At 32.1% G+C, this 19,138-nt stretch overlaps 1 protein-coding gene across 2 annotated transcripts; it reads left to right on the forward strand.

Moving 5' to 3' along the window:
- The first annotated feature begins 1,307 nt into the window (after positions 1-1,307).
- LOC141450326 (pancreatic lipase-related protein 2-like) lies at positions 1,308-15,821 on the forward strand. Of its 2 annotated transcripts, none has more exons than XM_074120635.1 (11): positions 1,308-1,601; positions 6,305-6,573; positions 6,687-6,833; positions 8,188-8,311; positions 8,396-8,512; positions 8,595-8,714; positions 9,683-9,831; positions 11,345-11,495; positions 12,059-12,188; positions 12,274-12,459; positions 15,602-15,821. In XM_074120635.1, the coding sequence occupies exons 1-11, from the start codon at positions 1,478-1,480 to the stop codon at positions 15,684-15,686; spliced, it is 1,602 nt and encodes a 533-aa protein (XP_073976736.1). In that variant the 5' UTR covers positions 1,308-1,477; the 3' UTR covers positions 15,687-15,821. The 2 variants fall into 2 exon arrangements, with proteins under 2 accessions (XP_073976736.1, XP_073976737.1); XM_074120636.1 differs by lacking the exon at positions 1,308-1,601 and adding an exon at positions 5,201-5,249.
- Positions 15,822-19,138: the final 3,317 nt, after the last annotated feature.

Below are 19,138 nucleotides of genomic sequence, written 5' to 3' on the forward strand. Positions count from 1 at the left end.
GGTTTAAAGACTTAAAAGACTTATTGCAGTTATTTAATATTAATGTTGACTGGGAACCAGCTGATAAGTTATTTAATTCTACAACTGTAATGTTAATTATAGAAAAGGTTTCGCAACAAATGTATAATAAATATCTTACCTTAGCCCATAACACAAACACTTATATAATGTATAAAAGTTTAAGCCACAGTCAACAATCCACAAGTTACACCAGTGCATTGCCTCTACATAAAGCTAAATGGATTTTTAAATTGAGAGGGGAGTTGTTAAATTTGAATTGGAAACCTTATAAAGATAATGATGGCATTTGCTCAATGTGCAATAGTAATGAATCTGAAAACACCTATCACTTTTTGGCTACTTGTAAAATTCTTACAGAATTTAGAGTTAAATGGTTTAACAAAAAGAACTTAAGTCAAAATGAGGCAATAGATTTACTCAATGGAAAAAACTGGTTAGCTTTAGTTAACTATTGTCGTGATAGTTGGCTTTACAGATCGTCACTTATTAAAGAGTTTAATTTTGACTGCTAAAATAAGCTCTAAAAAGTAAATAATAATAATAATTATAATGGTGCAAGAAAATAAATGTTATTAATGCGATAGCGAGATATGTATATAAAACAAATAACAGTGTTCTCTTCTTTTATTATGTGTCTTGTGTTTAGTTTTATTTTTTGTTTTTAAAATATATATTGAGTAAATATCTTTTGGACAACTGACCTCCCACGGACGATCGAATCATCGTGGTAGTGTCTTTTTGTGTAAAATTAAAAAAAAAGAGTTTGTAAATGCACTTGTATCTAATTTGAATAAAGACATCTTATTCTATTCTATTCTATTCTATTGATGAGCTATAAAGACTGCGCTTTCAACGATCTATTTAATCTATTAAATTGCAAATCGTGGGGAGTTATTGAAATGGAATAATCTCTCATTGAAATTAGTTGTTGAATATTTATTTGGATAAGTTAAGAACAGGTTTTGAATATGTAAAAGTGATTTATCTGTTTTTATAATACAATTATGCACGAGGCTGTACTATAAAACCTAATTAATAAACTAATCATCAATATATTATTAAGAAAAAGAAGTGTAATTAGTATCGTTAGACATAATTACATATAAAAATTAGTGTTCGAAGTCCATAAAAATGCAATCACTTTCGTCAAAATACTGTCTGAAAGTGGTATTCCCTAATCCTCGGAAGACAAGATTATTTCTTATTAAAATATTTGATAACAAGATAAAAGAAATTTATCTAATATTCCTTGACATCATACAAGATCGAGGGGGAAATCGTTTTCTGGTTAGATAAACTATTAGTTTTGTATGGAACAACGCAAGGCGAGCCTTCACTTAATTTTAGTTCATCATTCGGTTTATAAGATTATTACTTTCTTAATTTGATTTAATACACAAAGTTTAGTGAAATAAAATAGTTTCTTACTACTAGGAGTTCTTAGTGAATTAACAACATGTACTACCACACGGGAGGTTTATTGCTACAGACAGCCTTCATGGTTGTCGCCAATGATTCAACGCCCAGTCGAAATGTAAGGCCTGCTAATTTTACTTGGGAACAAATCAGAAATGGAGTAGGTTAGTGTTAATTTTTGTGTTTTATGTAAAATAAAATACTCCTCTTCTTCTGAACCAATCGGTTTTGTAACGAAAATTTATTCGCAGAAATTTACAATATGATCATTAATTTAAAAACCATTCTTTAGAGCAGCAAATCGTCGCAATTCTGCCAAAACAACTTTGAAATAAAGGTTCTCTAAAAAAAAAAAAAATTCTAACTAAACTGACGGGTCTTCATTATATAAGTTTAATAATAATGTACTTTTGGAAACGCATTAGTTCGTGATAGCTCATTGGAGTCAGATTATGGATGGAGAGGGTTCAAATCTAGCAGGCTGTTCTCACATTTTCTGCTTCCACGAGCCTCTTTATGTTCTTTGCTCTTTGTGAGACATTTCATAAAAGGACAACACGTTGTTCCGATAAAGCTCCAACGACGTCAGATCTTGCGGCTAAAAATAAAAAATCTTGTATGAATCACTCAGAATTATCTAGTGTTTTTTTAAAAAATATAATAAGTTTTTATCTCTTTTTATTAAAACTGTCCGGTAGGACAGTTGTATAAGGGTTGATCGTCAAAAACTGCACGAAAAAGCGTAACGTTGAAAAACACCCAACTTTGACAATTTTTTTCTCTTTTTCTATAAAAGATAAAATTCCCAAATTTTCTTTATAATATAGGGCAAACCCTCCTTTATAGCTGTAATTTGTTTGCACCAACCTAGATCTGATAGATTTTGAGAAAAAAGATGCTGAAAATGATCAAAAACGGCTTTTTCAAAAAATGTTGTTGTTCTTGTTGTTGTTACCTTTTTTGTAAACAACCGATTTTCATGAATGAGGTGTCATTCGATTCGGAATTTTATGTAGATATGCCTTTTGGGGGTCTCGACGCTGTACATCGAATGGGAGAGGAGTTAGCCACCTTTATGTAAGGCACCCTCCAAAATTATTATCGCTAATTACTCTGTAAATCTTAGCCCGATTTTGATAAAATTTGGTAGGATGATAGGGTTAGGTAACCCTACGTAACATTAAAGCGATGATCTGCTCTTACACTTGTTAAGGGAAAGTACAGCAATCGTTTCAAATTATCGAAACGTGAACCGATTTTCATGAATGAAGTGTCATCCGAATCGAAATTTTCCACTTTAAAAGTCTAGTCGCTATGACTCATAAGGAGGGGAGTTTGCCCTACCCAAGTAAGGCCTTTTCTAAAACTATTATTACCAATATTTCTATTACGCTTAGTTTGATTTGGATAAAATTTACCACGAAGAAGTGGTTAAAGCTCCTCTACGTGGCTGTGAAGTGCCATCATGCTCTTACACCTACTAAGAGGAAGTACTGCAATCGTTAAAATTATCAATGAGTGAACCTATTTACATCAATGAATTCGATTCAAAATATTTGCCTTTTAGGGAGAAGTACTGTAATCGCAGTTTATTTTTCTTACTCCTCTTAAAAGGAAGTACTGAAATCGCTTTTTAATTTTGCTGTTTACGTACAGATACCTTCCTATTTTATTCAAAACGCTTTCTCTAAAAAATTGTTATTGAGGATGGTTTGGGGACCGCAACTATAATCATTCTTTAAAAAGATCTCTCCAGTGGTAGTTACGGTTCCGACTTAACACCTATTTAGGTTATAACGATAGAATTTATTATTCCAAATTTTAATAAAATCTGTAAAGCAGATATGTAACTTTGCAAAAAAGACAAAAAGGAAAATCTATCCAAAAGGTACAAAAATCTCCTTAACAAAAACTTACAGTTTAAAATGTTAAGTATAAGGGTTGATTAAACGCCAAAAGGTACACAAATCAGCAAGTAACATATTTAATCGTTAATACTTCATTCATATTATTTAAGTAATTTTACTGCATTAAATTTCATTAATATTTTTTTGAATTTATTAGAGGTCACAGACCCTTATGCTGACCAGTTCATTCATAATTTTTTTTTTATTGATTTAAATCGCGTCAACATCTGAGGTTATTGGCGCCCGGAGCTTTTTTCAGTGCACTGCCGGCCTCCGGACAGTGTTCTCTCGTTACAGACAACACTGTCCATCACCGGCCAGTGAGCTGTAAGAAGCTCTTAGGAAGAGAAAATCTAAGGGTCAGCAGCTGGATTAGAACCCGGAACCTCCACGTGGGAATCCAATACGCTAACCGCATAGCTAATCCCTTCCCTTAGTTCATTCATAATATTTTATTTTTTGTTATAATTATGATAAAATGTATATTATATCTTCGTAATTAAATAGGTACTTTATTATAGCTTTATTCCAAATTATTCTTCTGATTTATCTTTATTAGGCCCTTTATTCTGAATAGTCACATATGTATACATGCATGTTAAAATAGAAAAAGACAAAGTTAGAGTCGGCTACTGTTTAAATTTGAATCACGGATTTAAAACAATATTTCAGTCTAGAATTCTTCTTACCGAAGAGTACAAATAACGCATAGGTAATATCCAGTAAATTATTCAACAATAATTATTCATTTCTCAATTGTAATTTAATGTAGTCCCTCTAATTTTACTTATAGTAGGTAAAATACTGGAATAATTAGCTGTCATAAAAATATGCATATCTTATTTATCTTATATTCCAAATATATAACACTGTGGTAAGAATACCTAGATTGAGAATTGAAGAAAACTATTATTTACTATAAAGCCAGATTAATTATTACCTATTATTAAAAACGCTTGACTACTAAATAAAGTAACAATTGCTTTAATCGAATTAAGAACTTAAACCGAAGATTTTTATTTAAAAATAAAAATAAATAAATAAAATAAACAAAATCATTGAAGGGTCTGTGACCTCTAATAAATTCAAAAAAATATTAATGAAATTTAATGCAGTAAAATTACTTAAATAATATGAATGAAGTATTAACGACATGTTACTTGCTGATTTGTGTACCTTTTGGCGTTTAATCAACCCTTATACTTAACATTTTAAACTGTAAGTTTTTGTTAAGGATCATAGATTTATGAGTGAAAAATGTTGAGAAGTGAACTGGAAATGATTTGTTTTGCTTGTCTCATTGGTTTAAAACGTTTCTTAGAGAATATTATTTTTAGCGGGCTTCTAGAAGAGTCGCCGTGTTGTTTCCTTTAACTGAAACATTACATTACCGGGAAGCGATAGGATACGAATACTTTTTGATTTTAATTTAAGGCGCATCATCGTCAGAAGTCACTGGCGCCTTTTTTAGTGCACTGTCGGTATTCTGATACCGACTAATTTCTCTTGTCCTCTTGTTACAAACACTTCCACCTCCGGACACTTGAGCTGAGCGAGCTGTAAGAAGCTCCTAGAAATAGAAAGAGCTGCCAGATGGAGTCGACCTCTGAGTTAACACCCCTGAACATATATTACATTTGTATATTTTATTTGGTATAAATTCTAAGCTTCGAAAAAAATTATACATACATGTAAATTTATGAACATGAAAGTATGAACATTTCGGCTCTTTCAGCTTTTCCAAACTTGCATAATTGAAAAAATGTGTATTTCTTAAATTTGAATTATATGAGTGCTTCCATACACTTTTTGTTCAGATAATGGATGTCTAATTTATTATTCACAAACAGGTTCCAGGGAAGGCTTTTAACATGTTCTTTCGTATGCAGCGTACCTGGAGAATATGTTAGTAAAGTGATTTAACATTTAGATTAACCTGTAAGAATTGAGTGTCAGATTACAAATACAAAATATTAAAACATCGCACAGTTGTTTCTCCTATTCTCCTACCTGAAAAAATGCCCACCACTAACAAGGAACATCCACGGATTGACATCCATTATTTTCTTCACTACCATTTTTAATTCTATCCACACCCCCATTATGTGGAAATGTTCCTTAATTACTCTGATTCCCAAACCCAATTAAACTCCATACGAAACATCTTCCTACAGATTAAATAGTCTCCTAACGAAGGTATTTGAAAAAATTCTCCATGAAAGACTGCTTCCCATACTAGAAGCCCAAAATGTAATTCCTACCCGACAGTTTGGTTTCCGCACTCGCCACCCTACTACTATTTCTGAGGCTCTGGAAAATAAGAAGTATTGCCCGGGTGTCTTACTGGCTCAGGCTTCCGACAGAGTCTGGCACTCAGAATTTCTGTATAAACTCAACAACTTCCTTTGGTTGGAACTTCCTCTTAACTTTCTTTAACATGTTTTGCTCTAATTGAATTGGCTTATCGTCGTTAAGCCAGCTTTAAGACTACTCCTGCAGTACACTAAAGTGAAACTTTGTACCTCTTTTTTTCGATGTTTTCTAGTCTTTCCAGTTTCCTTTAATTATATCTATTATGAAACCCAAGCTGATGAAACACAGCTTTAAAATAAGACTAAGGAGGATTATAATAGATGACAGAAACCTAGAAAAGCCGAACAAGAAAGGTCTCGCTGGAGAAGAAAGAAGAAATGACGCGGTTTGGAGTCTATAGTCTTCAGACATGTTCAGACGAGATATTAACTAAGATTAAGAAGTTGATGTAATCTTCCCCTGGAGTATTCCTACAACACTATTGAAACTGACCCTCAACACTATTGAAAAGTTAAAGTTTCAATTGACCATCATAAAATTATATTTGTTTTGGTGAAAGATCGTTTCTGTGAGAACTCCAGAAGCTTTGAGATTTTTTCATTCTCAACTAATAAATTTTAAATTTAACATCGATTAACTATTTTCAGATCCTGGAGCTGAATGCTTTAAGGGACTTGGCTGTTTCCCGGTGAGCTACCCTTGGACAGATAAGACTCGTCCAGTAACCAATTATCCAGAACATCCGGACAAAATAGATCCAGTATTCTGTCTGTATACAAGGGAACATCGAAACGCATGTCACAGATTAAGGCATAATGATTCTTCAACCATATTTAAATCCAAGATCGTACCAACTCTTCGGACATACATATTAGCACATGGGTTCTTAGAAAATGGTGACAAACGATGGCTGAAGGTAAAGTGATTCTTATAAAATTAATTTCACTATTTCAAAATGTCTATTTTGAAGGCTTTCTCTATTAATTTATTTAGAAGTGATTTTAATTTTTGTTTTTTTTTCCCCTACAGGTCTTAAAAGATAGATTGCTGAACAGAACAGACTGTAACGTGATTGTGATCGGCTGGCAAGGAGGTTCTAGTCCCCCGTACACCCAAGCAGTCGCAAATATCAGATTGGTCGGCAGGATGAGTGGATATCTTCTTGGCTCATTAAATGTAATGATTCATTTTTACTGCATCTCCAATTACGATTCTCATCTCATCTGAAAGATATAAGCTGTTTTGAGTGAATTGAGTGGCCGTTAAGTTAAGTCTATTGCAATTCAAAAATACTGACAGTGTTCTTGCGTATCTGAGTTTATAAATAAATGTAATTGACGGTGAAAATAAGTATATTAAATATGATTGAATGATTACGATATAAATAAGTACTTTGTCAATGAGTTCGTTATCTTAATAAGTAGCTGCACAAATCAACCTCCATGAGGGGTTAACCTCTTAGTCAAGAGCTGTTTTCTTCAACTTAATTTGTGTGTTATTAACGTTGATATCTTCTACGCTGACGTAGACAGAAGGAAATCAATATGCATTCTGAAATTAAGTACCCAAGCCTTTTTAAGCATTAATCTGAAGAGAGATACGTGATCAATAGTGGGACAGCCCAGAAGAGAATTGTACGGCAGGTTTTTAAGTTACATTGAAAGCGAGGTTTGGTAAAAGAGTTTTTAATGAAATCACTACGATAGTAAAGAAGGATTATTTTAGAAATTGTTCATTCTAGCGTTCATTCCCCTATCCTGATGTGTTCTGCTTGGGTGTAAGAGAATTTTGGTGAAGCTGTAAGGAAGAAGATTAATACATATGGACAACTGAAAAATATTAGTCAAACTTGAATTTGATTTACAATATCAAAATGAAACAAATGGATCACTTACAATAATTTGTCACAAACCACATGAGCAACAATTTACGCAATGAAAATTACGTTAAAACGTAAAATTTGTGCGAAAAAAAATTGCTAAAAACCAAAAGATTTAAAGGGGCACTTTTGCTCACTCTGTCTTCTTCAAATTTTGAATTTTACCCACATATTGAATTCCTGCTAATTTTACCCTGGCTATAAACCATTATTTACTTTACTTTAATGACAGTTTAGGAGATAGCTTAAGTAAGTTATAGATATCTATGTGTGCGATGAGCATGCGAAGTGACAAGAAGATCGTTGGAGGCGTTTCCGAGAGACAAATTGGTCGAGGAAGTGGCAATCCCGGGTGGTTGGTTTTGTCCAGTAGCTCATTACCGAAATATCGTGTACATGCCGATTCAAATTACCCTTCATTAAGTAAGAGAAAGTATGAATAATTTAGGCTTATCTATTGCAGCAGAGGCCCGTAGTTGGAGTTGTGTTGCCCATTTGTATCATCGAAAACATTTCCTTTAAAGGTTATTTTCTCTTTTTAATGCGATGAAATCCGACACCACTATTGTCTTTTTCAAATATCGTAATTTGAGAATTAAATTTTGCTATTTTAATTAAAACCTTATTTTAATGAAAGTTTAAATTTCACAGAGATTACTAGGTTTGAAGGCAGAATTTTGTCATGTAATAGGGCACTCTTTAGGAGCTCACCTGGCCGGTTATATTGGCCACACTCTAATTACACATTACAATTTGACATTGGGACGTATCTCAGGTAAATCACAAATCTGTAAACATCCTATAATGATAAATACTCTTTAAAAACACTGTTTTTCAGCAATATAAACTATTTTTTTAGCATTGGATCCGGCAAAACCTCATTTTTCTGAAACCGATCCAATTGTGAGACTGGATCCTACTGACGCAATGTTCGTGGATGTTATACACACTAATGCTGAACCGTTCCTTCATGGAGGTTATTGCAGCCATAATAAATTAATTAAATTTCAGTTGTATTAATGTTAAATTCAAAGAGAGATTATTTCTTTTTATTTCAGGTCTGGGAATGGATGAACCTGTAGGACATATCGATTTCTATCCAAACGGTGGGGAGACACAACCAGGATGTGCTGACTCCTTTCAAAATACTTTAGATGCTGAGGAGAGCATAATCAAAGGTTGATGTTAAGGAGATGTAATTTACGATTATTTAATTAGATTCTAGTTCTCTGCTTAGAATTGCGTTTTACTAAGATTTTTATATCATTCAGTGAAAACTAGAATAAAGTCATTAAGAAATTAAAATTCCTTACTTTAATGTGATCATTCTGCATTAGGACTAAGTGATCCAGCAATTAAGTTTAGTTTTATTTATGTTTATTAATGGAGCCTTTTTGCGCTTCGTCTAAGACAGATTTATTTTGTCTTTATTCTGCGCCTAAGAATTTCTAGGATCCGGGATATTTTCTCTTTCAAACTCTGGAACTTATCCACATTTCTAAATCTTCTATAACCCTGAAATCTTAATCCATCAAGAAAAATAACTTTAAAATATGCAGCAGTAGCTCTGAAACAAGGCATCAGTTGACTTTCTAACCCAAATCCTCTAGGGGAATCCTCGCACAGGCACCTAGACATTAGACATTATGTCATCATTATACCAACTCTAGTTTGGATGTTGCATACTTCCGAGCTTTTTCGTTAGAACTAACACAGACTCTCTTCTTCAGTTCAATACTTTCCTGATCTCATCTTCTTTACTAACAAACTTTGGCAAGACCAAAAAGTAATTGCCACTCCGGTCCTATAAATTATGCCTTTCAGATAGTTGCATTTGTCCCATTGTTTATGGCTCTATAAAATTGTGTAACTTCATATGCAGGCCCAAATCATTGAGGTGGCGGAGACACTCTCTCATAATTTAGAACTAAGAGCACAGAACCCGTTCTTTATCTATAGGATTAAAAGTTCGAGACTCTTAAAGCCTCTTCCAGTTTGAATAGAAAAAATTACTTTTCGAATTGTTGGAATTTCTGAATATGCTATGTCCCAGATGTAGAATAAATATAAATATAAATTTTTAAACAAATAAAAAAAATATTAAACATGGAATTTGGTTAATTTATGTAGTTATTGTGGTTTATAGCTTTGAGACGTTTCCTTGGATGCGATCACGTACGTAGTTATGAATATTACCTGGAGAGTATTCCTGACCGATGTGAATTCTTGGCAATAGAATGCGATTCTTGGGAAAATTTCTTGGCTGGCAAATGTTTTGGCTGTAAAAGTGAAATTGTAAGTTTAAGGCAATTTTATTTAAGCACTATATTGTTATTCTTTTCTATTACATCTACCGAAAAGTTTTTATTTTTTTTAATTCTGAAGTTCTGTTCATCTTCACATTCAGATTTATCAAGTTCTTGTGAAAAGTTTAACTTTTATGTACATATAAATTTACTGGTCAATTGCAACACTGGATGGTATTCCGACAGATTCTTTAATAAAATAAATTATTTTTATAAAATAAGATTAAAAAAAAAAAAATTGATAAAACCAATCAGAATTAAAGAAAAACAAAATCTTTGTGATATGTAATTGTTGTTTAGCGATGTTTTGTTGATTTAAGATGGTCGAAAATGTTGAAAATTAAAGGTAATAAATAATAAACCAATCTCTTCTTAATCAAAATTCACTGGATACAATTGTCCCCGCAAAAGTCTTCCCGCTTTTTAAAGATCATCAAAGTAAATTATCGAAACCAGGGAAATTTCAATTTGTTTTTTCCTTAGTCCAACTTCACAACTTAATAGAATATTTACACCAAGGTGGCAACCAAGCACACATAAGTTATTTACTAGTTTCATGCTCAATAAGAGCTTTCTTTTCGTTACATTCTTTTATAAACAATGTCTTATTCCAAATTACATTTAAACATTTCGCTTCTGGGAAATTTAAAAAAATAATGATCCCTACGAAGGTTAATATTGAAGCTGTTTTTTTGTGTGTTATATTTTAACTTTTTTTTAACGATGCAGTCAGTTTCATAAAAAAAAAAAATAAAAAAAAATAAAAAAATGGTTGGATACATTCTTGATACATTACTATTTATAGGTAGACTTTCTGACACTGTTGCTGATGTGACAGAAACGTATAGCTACATGAACCTACGGCTCTTCTTAGATTTCTTTCTTCCAATACATCTCCTTATCTTTCTCAAGGCTCTCGTTTCTCTTCAAGAAATACACGTTCTTCCGCACACCTCCTCCACATCTGTGTACGCTTACACCGCAGTCTACTGCTTTCTCTATTGTTTATATCAGGTATGGCCAACACGTCGATCACGATCGACTGGTCGATTACAGACGACAGGAGACGATTTCAACCCGCAACATAAAGAAGACTACGCATCGTTCTCTACTTACTAATTCCCATACTAAAGATTCCTTATCATTTATCTTTGTCTGGATATATGTTACACCAAATTATGATTCCTTGGTTAGGAACATGCCGACACAGCTTCTCATTAACGATAAGACAGTAAAATAAATTAAAAACATTTATTTTTCCTGTAATTACTTCTCAATAATTAAATATTATTAATAAGATATTATAATGATTTAATACCCTTTCCTCCATTATACTTGTTAAAAATATTTATCTATTAAATATCAAGATTTTAATAAAGTAGATCGCAATAAATTTTTCATAAAAAAAAATAGATCCTACATACACAGAAGTTGGCCACTCCTGTCTTATATGAATTATTTCAAACTCACTTCCTGTATCTCACTGCATTTCATGTTAACAGAATCCAAACGGCCGAGTATGTGCGAAAATGGGTCTTAGATCGGTGAGAGCAGTTCAAAAGTATGGAGCTGAAACAGGAAACATTCATCCCAATCTGCCAATGAGCATGCTGAAGTTATTCACCATTACTGGCAGTAAACATCCGTATTGCAGTGAGTTATACTTAATATTCAATTTAAAAATATAGTAATTAGTTTTTCCTATTAATTTATTTTTTTAGGATAGCAAAACGATAAGAAATCAAAATATGAACTAATGAATTTTAATGCTGGCGACTTGGGTAGATACAGTATCTGGAGATATCTATTTTACGTTTCTACGTTTCTTACAACCAATGTTTCAGGTTACCAGATGATTGTATTATCTTTTTAAATTATCATATTCGACAAGACAAAGGATTGCATCGTGCTCCTCGATAAAAACAAACTCAATTACATATTTATTTGTTTACAGTTCGATTTGTTTTGTATTCTGATATCATTAAGAAATGCAGATGTGTTTTCGTGGTATAAGAATGTCAATTTGTTTTGAATTTTAAATGGAAAAATTAGTTAAGAGTAAAAAGTTTTGTGCTTTTTCCAGACCAGTTTTTGTTTGGCACCCGTTTTTTTTTTTTGTTTTTTGGTAGTTATAAGCGAAATTTTATGAATAATAATTTAGCTGATAGAATTATAAAATTATTATCTATAAGGAGATTCAATTTGAACTTTTCTAGGATATCTGTACAGAATTACTCTTAGGATATCTTCGTCTAATGAGAGTCTAGCACATGGTGGCGAAGTTGGATCATTCTCTTTACAAATTATTGGGATCAAAGGGAAAACCGAAATTATACCGTTATTCAAGTATGTAGCCAGCCAAGTGATCTATAGAAACTATTTTCTTGTGTAAGCTTTTTCAATGACGTAATGAACATATACATGATTACAGAGAGAAAGCATACGAACCTGGAACTGTGCACACCGAGGTTATTGCTGGGCCAACAGTTGGTCGTGTGAGAACAGGTGTCTTACATTGGGGTCATCAAATAAGTCTAAACATTCTTACATGGAGGTGGCATCTGCCCGTCATTCATGTGGCCAACATCACTATCGACAGTTTGGAAGAAGCATCTTCGTAAGAAATACATTTGGAATATCTTCCTGGTATTTAATTCGAAACAAAGTTTGCGTTCTCCTAACGCTCTCAGCTCTATCTGCTTGGCAAAATTTTAAAGCTTTACATCATTGTGCCTATTTTTTCTTTCTTTTCACCTCTTTTCAATGTAATAAAATTTATTGCAAAAAAATTGATGCCAATTTCCAGTGACTGGGGTCCAACTTAAGGACGGTTGGCAATGAACTAAACTACGAGATTCAATAAGTAACTAAGAGAAAAAAGTTCTTGTTTGGGAGGTTTCGGTATGATGTAGTAGAGATAGTTTTATCCCCTTTATTTTTCGCGTCTTAGCTACATTAGGGTGGGTCAAAAAAATCGACTATTTTTTTTTACAAGTGCAACGGAAAAATGGGTTCCTAGACACCTTAAAAAAATTCCCACCAAATATGAGCTCTTAATTTTGAAGGGAAGATCCTCCGCATCGCAGTTTTTTATTTTTTTTTTAGTCCAATAGAAAAAAATTCATACCTTTCCATTAATTGACTGTACAAAAAAATGTTTCGAATGAATTTTGTAGGAAATTTAATGCTCTACAAAAAAGGTACCTTATATTTTTTTCGTAAACCTCGCCATTTGAAAGATATAAAGGATTTAATTTTGATTATTTTATGACAAATTCCATTTTTGTTTATGAATTTTATAACTCGACAATAAATGACTTTTACGAAATGCAAAATACCAATTTTTGTTGGAAATTAACTGCTCTATAAAAATGGTTTCTTATGTTTTGGCGATAAAATTAACCGTTCAAAAGATATTCATCATCAAACTTTCATGTGTACGGATTTTAAAAGTTTTTGATTAGATATTCGAAAAATTTCAATTTAATTTATGATTTTTAAGAAAATTTACACGAATTTTAGTTGTTATCGATTGAGAAACGTCAAAATATTTTTTAAGTTTTTATTTATGTTTAAGTATATTTGTCTCGATTTATTATCGACAATATCAAATAATGCTTTAAGTTCGTTCTGAAATTTTATTTCATTTTTGCATCGTCCTGATGATTTTTTTCGCGCAAAAGATTTTTGCAATTTCAACCATCGATTATGATAGCGAAGAATTTTTTTTATTACACTAGTCGATTCACTAGTCGGAATCTGGTTGTTTTTCCATAATTCAATAACTTGATCAGCTGCATTTTTGGCACTTTGTTTGACAGAACATTTCAAAACTTTGAGCTGATGAAAGAAAACACTCACAACCTCTTTCACTGTTGGTAACTTACGTTCTGAAAGTTTTTGCACAAGTTTTCCGATCAAATGAATTTCTTTATCCATATTTTCGATAAATATCAAGTTAATTCACGTAGTAACCACAATATTTGTAAATAATTAATCGATCGATCACATATACAAGACCATAAATTTTGGAAACACTAAAAATGCTGTAGAAATAAATGTATACAAACCAACGACAACATAACGATGAAGTAAAAAGTAGGTGGTGCTAGTTCAAAGTTCACAATTCAAACAGATGAAATAAAATACGAAACAAAAATTCTCTAGAGAAGAAATTTTCCCTAGGATCTCGTGATTTCTAATGATTAAAACTAAAATGTTTAGAATAAATGAAGAAAAATTTTGATAATTTTGAAAATAAAACTCAAATAATACTTATATTAATGACAAGAAATGAAATTTATAAATTAAATTGAAATTTTTCGAATATCTAATCAAAAACTTTTAAAATCCGTACACATGAAAGTTTGATGATGAATATCTTTTGAACGGTTAACTTTATCGCCAAAACATAAGACACCGATTTTATAGAGCAGTTAATTTCCAACAAATATTAGTATTTCGCATTTCGTAAAAGTCATTTATTGTCGAGGTATAAAATTCATAAACAAAAATGGAATTTGTCATAAAATAATCAAAATTAAATCCTTTATATCTTTCAAATGGCGAGGTTTACGAAAAAAATATAAGATACCTTTTTTGTAGAACATTAAATTTCCTACAAAATTTATTCGAAACATTTTTTTGTACAGTCAATTAATGGAAAGGTATGAATTTTTTTCTATTGGACTGAAAAAAAAATAAAAAACTGCGATGCGGAGGATCTTCCTTTCAAAATTAAGAGCTCATATTTGGTGGGAATTTTTTTAAGGTGTCTAGGAACCCATTTTTCCGTTGCACTTGTAAAAAAAAAAATAGCCGATTTTTTTGACCCACCCTAAGCTACATAGCTATATATTATATACTTATATTATACTTCGATATAATATTTGCATTATTTTCATCTCTAGATTCTTAAATGTAAAGAATGTCACTGAGTTTGGTACTTTTGGTTTCTGCATATTTGCTATTTTGAGCGTTTACCTAACGAAAAATGATTCTCGAGTAGTCAAAACAAAAACAAATTTGATGTTGCCGGGCTGTAAATTGGCTTCAGAAAAACTTGCCATCCTAATTTTTAAGTAGTTTCGCACTATAAAATTTGGAGTGGGAGTATCCACATAGCAATGCAGTCGCCTGGATTTCTCACGGAATCCCTCTCCACTTTATTTGGAAGCACCTTGCCAAAGAACTGGTCAAGATTACGTCGTTCCCATAGGAATAGTGCACCTTGAAAGTTGAAACTTCCTTCCGTTCCATCTCGCCTGCTGCAGAAATACGCAAATTGATCAATCTGTTAGAAATTCGTACAATTCTCACGAATTTCTGTTTAAAGGTTTCATATAGTTTTCAAATGGTTTCGAGATACTCAAAATGGCATCCAATTCTGTAGTTCTGATGCACTTCAAAAGTGCAAATAACGAGAGGACGCCACTGTTGAATATGTGAAGTGGTGTTTTTGAATCAATATCCAAGCAGCTATTTAAAATTTAAAAAGGGGGATGTAAACTTATAGAATGTCGTATGAATCTAGAAACCCTAAAAGAAACAAATTTTTTGTTCGATTAAAAGAAGAAACTCAATCCAGTCCTTTGCTTATAAAACATTAAGCTGATTTCTGATGTTTTACAAGAGACTGCGCAGTCCCTTCCCAAAAACAAACATGCTGAAATGAAAATTATCTAGCAAATACAATAGTATTCTCATATTTGTTTTGTTGATTACTTTTTGATATTAATCTTTAAATTTATCTGTTTCAGAATTACTTTGTGCCCTGTGAAGGAAGAAATAAAAAAAGAACGTGAATTAAGACCTTGTTCCGACACCATTGATTTGATAAATTAATTTGCTGAGAGAATTCGAAACTATTTTATTAAAAAGTTTTATATTTCTTTAAAAGTAAATAATAATTTTGTAAATATAGGTATACTAGGTATATGTATGTATTGTTTAAAATCAATAAGTTACGATACACTAAAAGATAGCGTTTTTAATTGTTAAGAAGTTAAAATACATCCACTTGATCTACCTTCAGAATTGGCTTTAGAAAGATTTTTTGGAAAACAAAAAGTTATACATCTTATTGCGCATGTGCAATAAGTTTAAAGAAAATAGGCGGAGTCATTTTTGAGAAATCCGAAAAAATGTCTTCTGTTATGTGGTGCATTTAGTTAGCATACTTTGTCAAAAATGTATGCCTATTCGAACTATGAAATTTTCAGATTCAGGGATGACTACAAAGAGAAACTGAAACCTGCATGATTCCCCTCTCTTAATGCACTCTTTTTACTCTTTTAATGAGAGAAAATAAAAATTAACAAGTAAAGAGGGAAGGGATTAGCTTAGTGTTAGCGTATTGGTTTCCCACGCGGAGGTCCCGGGTTCAAATCCAGCCGCTGACCCTTACATTTTCTCTTCCTAGGAGCTTCTTACAGCTCACTGTCCGATGATAGACAGTGTTGTCTGTAACAAGAGAACACTGTCCGGAGGCCAGCAGTGCACAATGTCCTCAGATGTTGACGCGCCTTAAAAAAAAAATTAGTACACTTTTCATCACACATAACCATTCTATTGGTTTATTTTTAAAATACATTGTTTCTAACCCAACAAAAAAGTTGAAAATCTGAAATTTTCTCAATATTTCGTAACTAATTTTCAGCAGTAATTAAATTAAAAAAAAAAAAAGGCAAAAACATTGATATTGATTTCAGAAAGATGAAATGTAAATGAAGGTCCAATTTAAACTTCATTAGCAGAGTTTCATTGTTCACTCGCCATTCACACCCAGAATATCAGAGAGCGACATGTAATTTCTGTTTTTATCGCAATCACTTCCCTTTTTCAGCGTCCACAGCGCTTCAGCTGCTGGTTAATTGGATTTCCATGCCACTCAGTATTTACCGGGCTGGAGACAACTTTTCGCTATTGATTGTACAAGAGTAGTTAGTTTTTGTCAACAAAACAAATTTAACCATAATTAACTCAGGGCAATACAATTAATATAATGAACATTAGTGTAATAAGTAAAAAAAAAAAAAAACAAATGATGGGGCTTCAGAATGTACATAGATTCTGCATATATTCAAAAGGTCCTAGCGTCTCGTCTTTTCTTTGAGTTAATCCGAACTCTAGTTCTGCAGGGCCTTGGTGAAGTTTCTCTATCATTAATTGGTTCCTAAATGCTTTCTTAGATACCAGTAGCAATTATTAGCAACTTCCTTTACACTTCGAGAAACATCATTCTCGGCTGACCCAAGAGTATTTGGGGCTGTGCGACGGAAGAAAATTGCATCTTTAAGAGAAGAACTAGTGAAGAGAAAGATGATCTCTGTTTTAGACTGGAATGGCAGCTATAAAACATGTTGGCAAGTTCGCTTAAGGGGGCAAATGTGTGTATTGCGGTCATTCGCCACAACATTGCACAGAGGGCTTCACTGGGTAATATTGACGTGGCCCTATCCCCTACTAGGTGCTACCTCTACTGTTAAGCACTGACCACCCCCTAACTTGCCCCTTTCAGCTCTTCCCCTGACCCTGCCACCAGCACATTACCGAATTCATTTATAAGAGTGTTGAATTACGAGCGAAAATTACCTGATTAAAAAAATCTCTTAAATTTTATTTTTCAAATTAATGGGCGCTTCCGACAAATACTAAAATCCAAAACGAAATCAAGAATTACCGGTCAAATATAAAATTTTTACTTATCTCCTCCAGCTAATCCAAATTTCGATTATATAACTAACCAGGAAGATAGACGATTGCATCCTTTAAATTAATAATAAAAATGTTTCTTTTTATTATTTTACATAAACTTTTTTTTGTTTTTGTAAGGGCGCACATTTCTCACAAGATGCCGTAACTACTTAACAAACATTCTCATATTGACCTTGTAACATGCTTTTAAACATGAGGCCTTCATAACCGACTAAGTGGAATTTCTTTAGAATTTGGAACAAATCTTTTCTTTTTCACATCTAGTTTTTAAAAAAGAGAAAATGAGATTTTCGAAATAATAGCTGTTTTTACGTTGTTCGAAACATCGGATGTCAGACATCCTACAAGACCTACAAATGAAGTAGCAAAAGCAGATTACTGTTTTGTAAAAGAATTTTTAAGAAGACGCCAAGAACAAAGGATGATGATTGTTTAGAAAATCTAATTTCTGGAGTAATGAGAAGGCTCACATTTCATCTACGAAAATTTTACTCGATTTTTAAACGAGTAACTTCCTTTACTTTTACTATTACAAGTTTTTAAATCTATTATAAAATCCATTAAGAGAACGATTTTTAAGCAGTTATAGTAGAAACTTCTTAAAAATTGATTGATACAAACTCCTATGTTTAGACATATTTACAGAAATATTCACGTTTTATAAACGTTAGCTGAATTTTATTAATGTAAAGAACGGATGATTTTCTTACTTTTGATAATGAACCAAATTATGGTTTTTGTGGATCAATGTTTACTTTTTAATAAAGGCTAAATTAATTGATTCTCTTTATTAAGAGTACATTAAAGAGTACTAAAAATGTAAGTAAAATGAAATGCACTTATGAGATGACGAAGCTCCACACCTTAGATGACGTTCTAAATAGTTACATCCTGTTACTTAGTCTGAAACCCTTTCTGCTAACTGTTAGTGACTTTTCAACAAACTAATTATCTAATTATTTACTTGTTAAGAAGATTTATTTCGAAATCCTAATTATCTTTTTTTTTCAGATAATAGAAATATAAGTAATGTTCATGTAGGTAAGCATTACTGCAACATAGTTACAGCACTTCTGCCAACTTTTCTTTTTTAATTAGTCGACATTTTCACGAAAGATTGGAACTTCAAGGGTATTTTAGGAGCCTGTAAATTAAATTTTAATTAAATTTGTGTCAAGCTCGAGGAGCGAGATGACAGAAAACATAAACTTCTTTGCTTTCATTATTACCCTTTGGGCAATAAACTTGGATTCTGGATAACCGATTTACTCCAGATTTTTATATATTTATATATAAAAGGTAATATGGCAAATTTAATTAATTCTGCAGATATGATTGTATAATAGACCTTAACAAGAACAAATTAAAAATATTCTGAAAAAATGTGCTTTGATCTTTAAAGGTAAGAAAATTGTATAAAAACTATGTCACAGCATTATTAATAAATATAAATTAATAAAGAGAAAAGAAAAGAGTTAATTGAAAAGTAAACCTTAGAAACGCAATAAATGTACGTCATCCAGAGTTGCAAGATTAAAGGAAAAAAGAAAATTCAATAAAGTAAGAGGCGCTTAATTTAT

This window comes from Rhodnius prolixus, unplaced genomic scaffold (genome assembly GCF_049639745.1).
Source record: "Rhodnius prolixus isolate KJV_2025 unplaced genomic scaffold, Rpr scaffold_2, whole genome shotgun sequence".
Taxonomy (NCBI): domain Eukaryota; kingdom Metazoa; phylum Arthropoda; class Insecta; order Hemiptera; family Reduviidae; genus Rhodnius; species Rhodnius prolixus.

Coding starts and splice junctions, on each gene's coding strand:
- LOC141450326 (XM_074120635.1), top strand. CDS start 1,478: ATGTACTACCACACGGGAGGTTTATTGCTACAGACAGCCTTCATGGTT. Junction 8,513..8,594: donor TGAACCGTTCCTTCATGGAG/GTTATTGCAGCC, acceptor TTTTTATTTCAG/GTCTGGGAATGGATGAACCT. Junction 12,189..12,273: donor GAAATTATACCGTTATTCAA/GTATGTAGCCAG, acceptor ACATGATTACAG/AGAGAAAGCATACGAACCTG.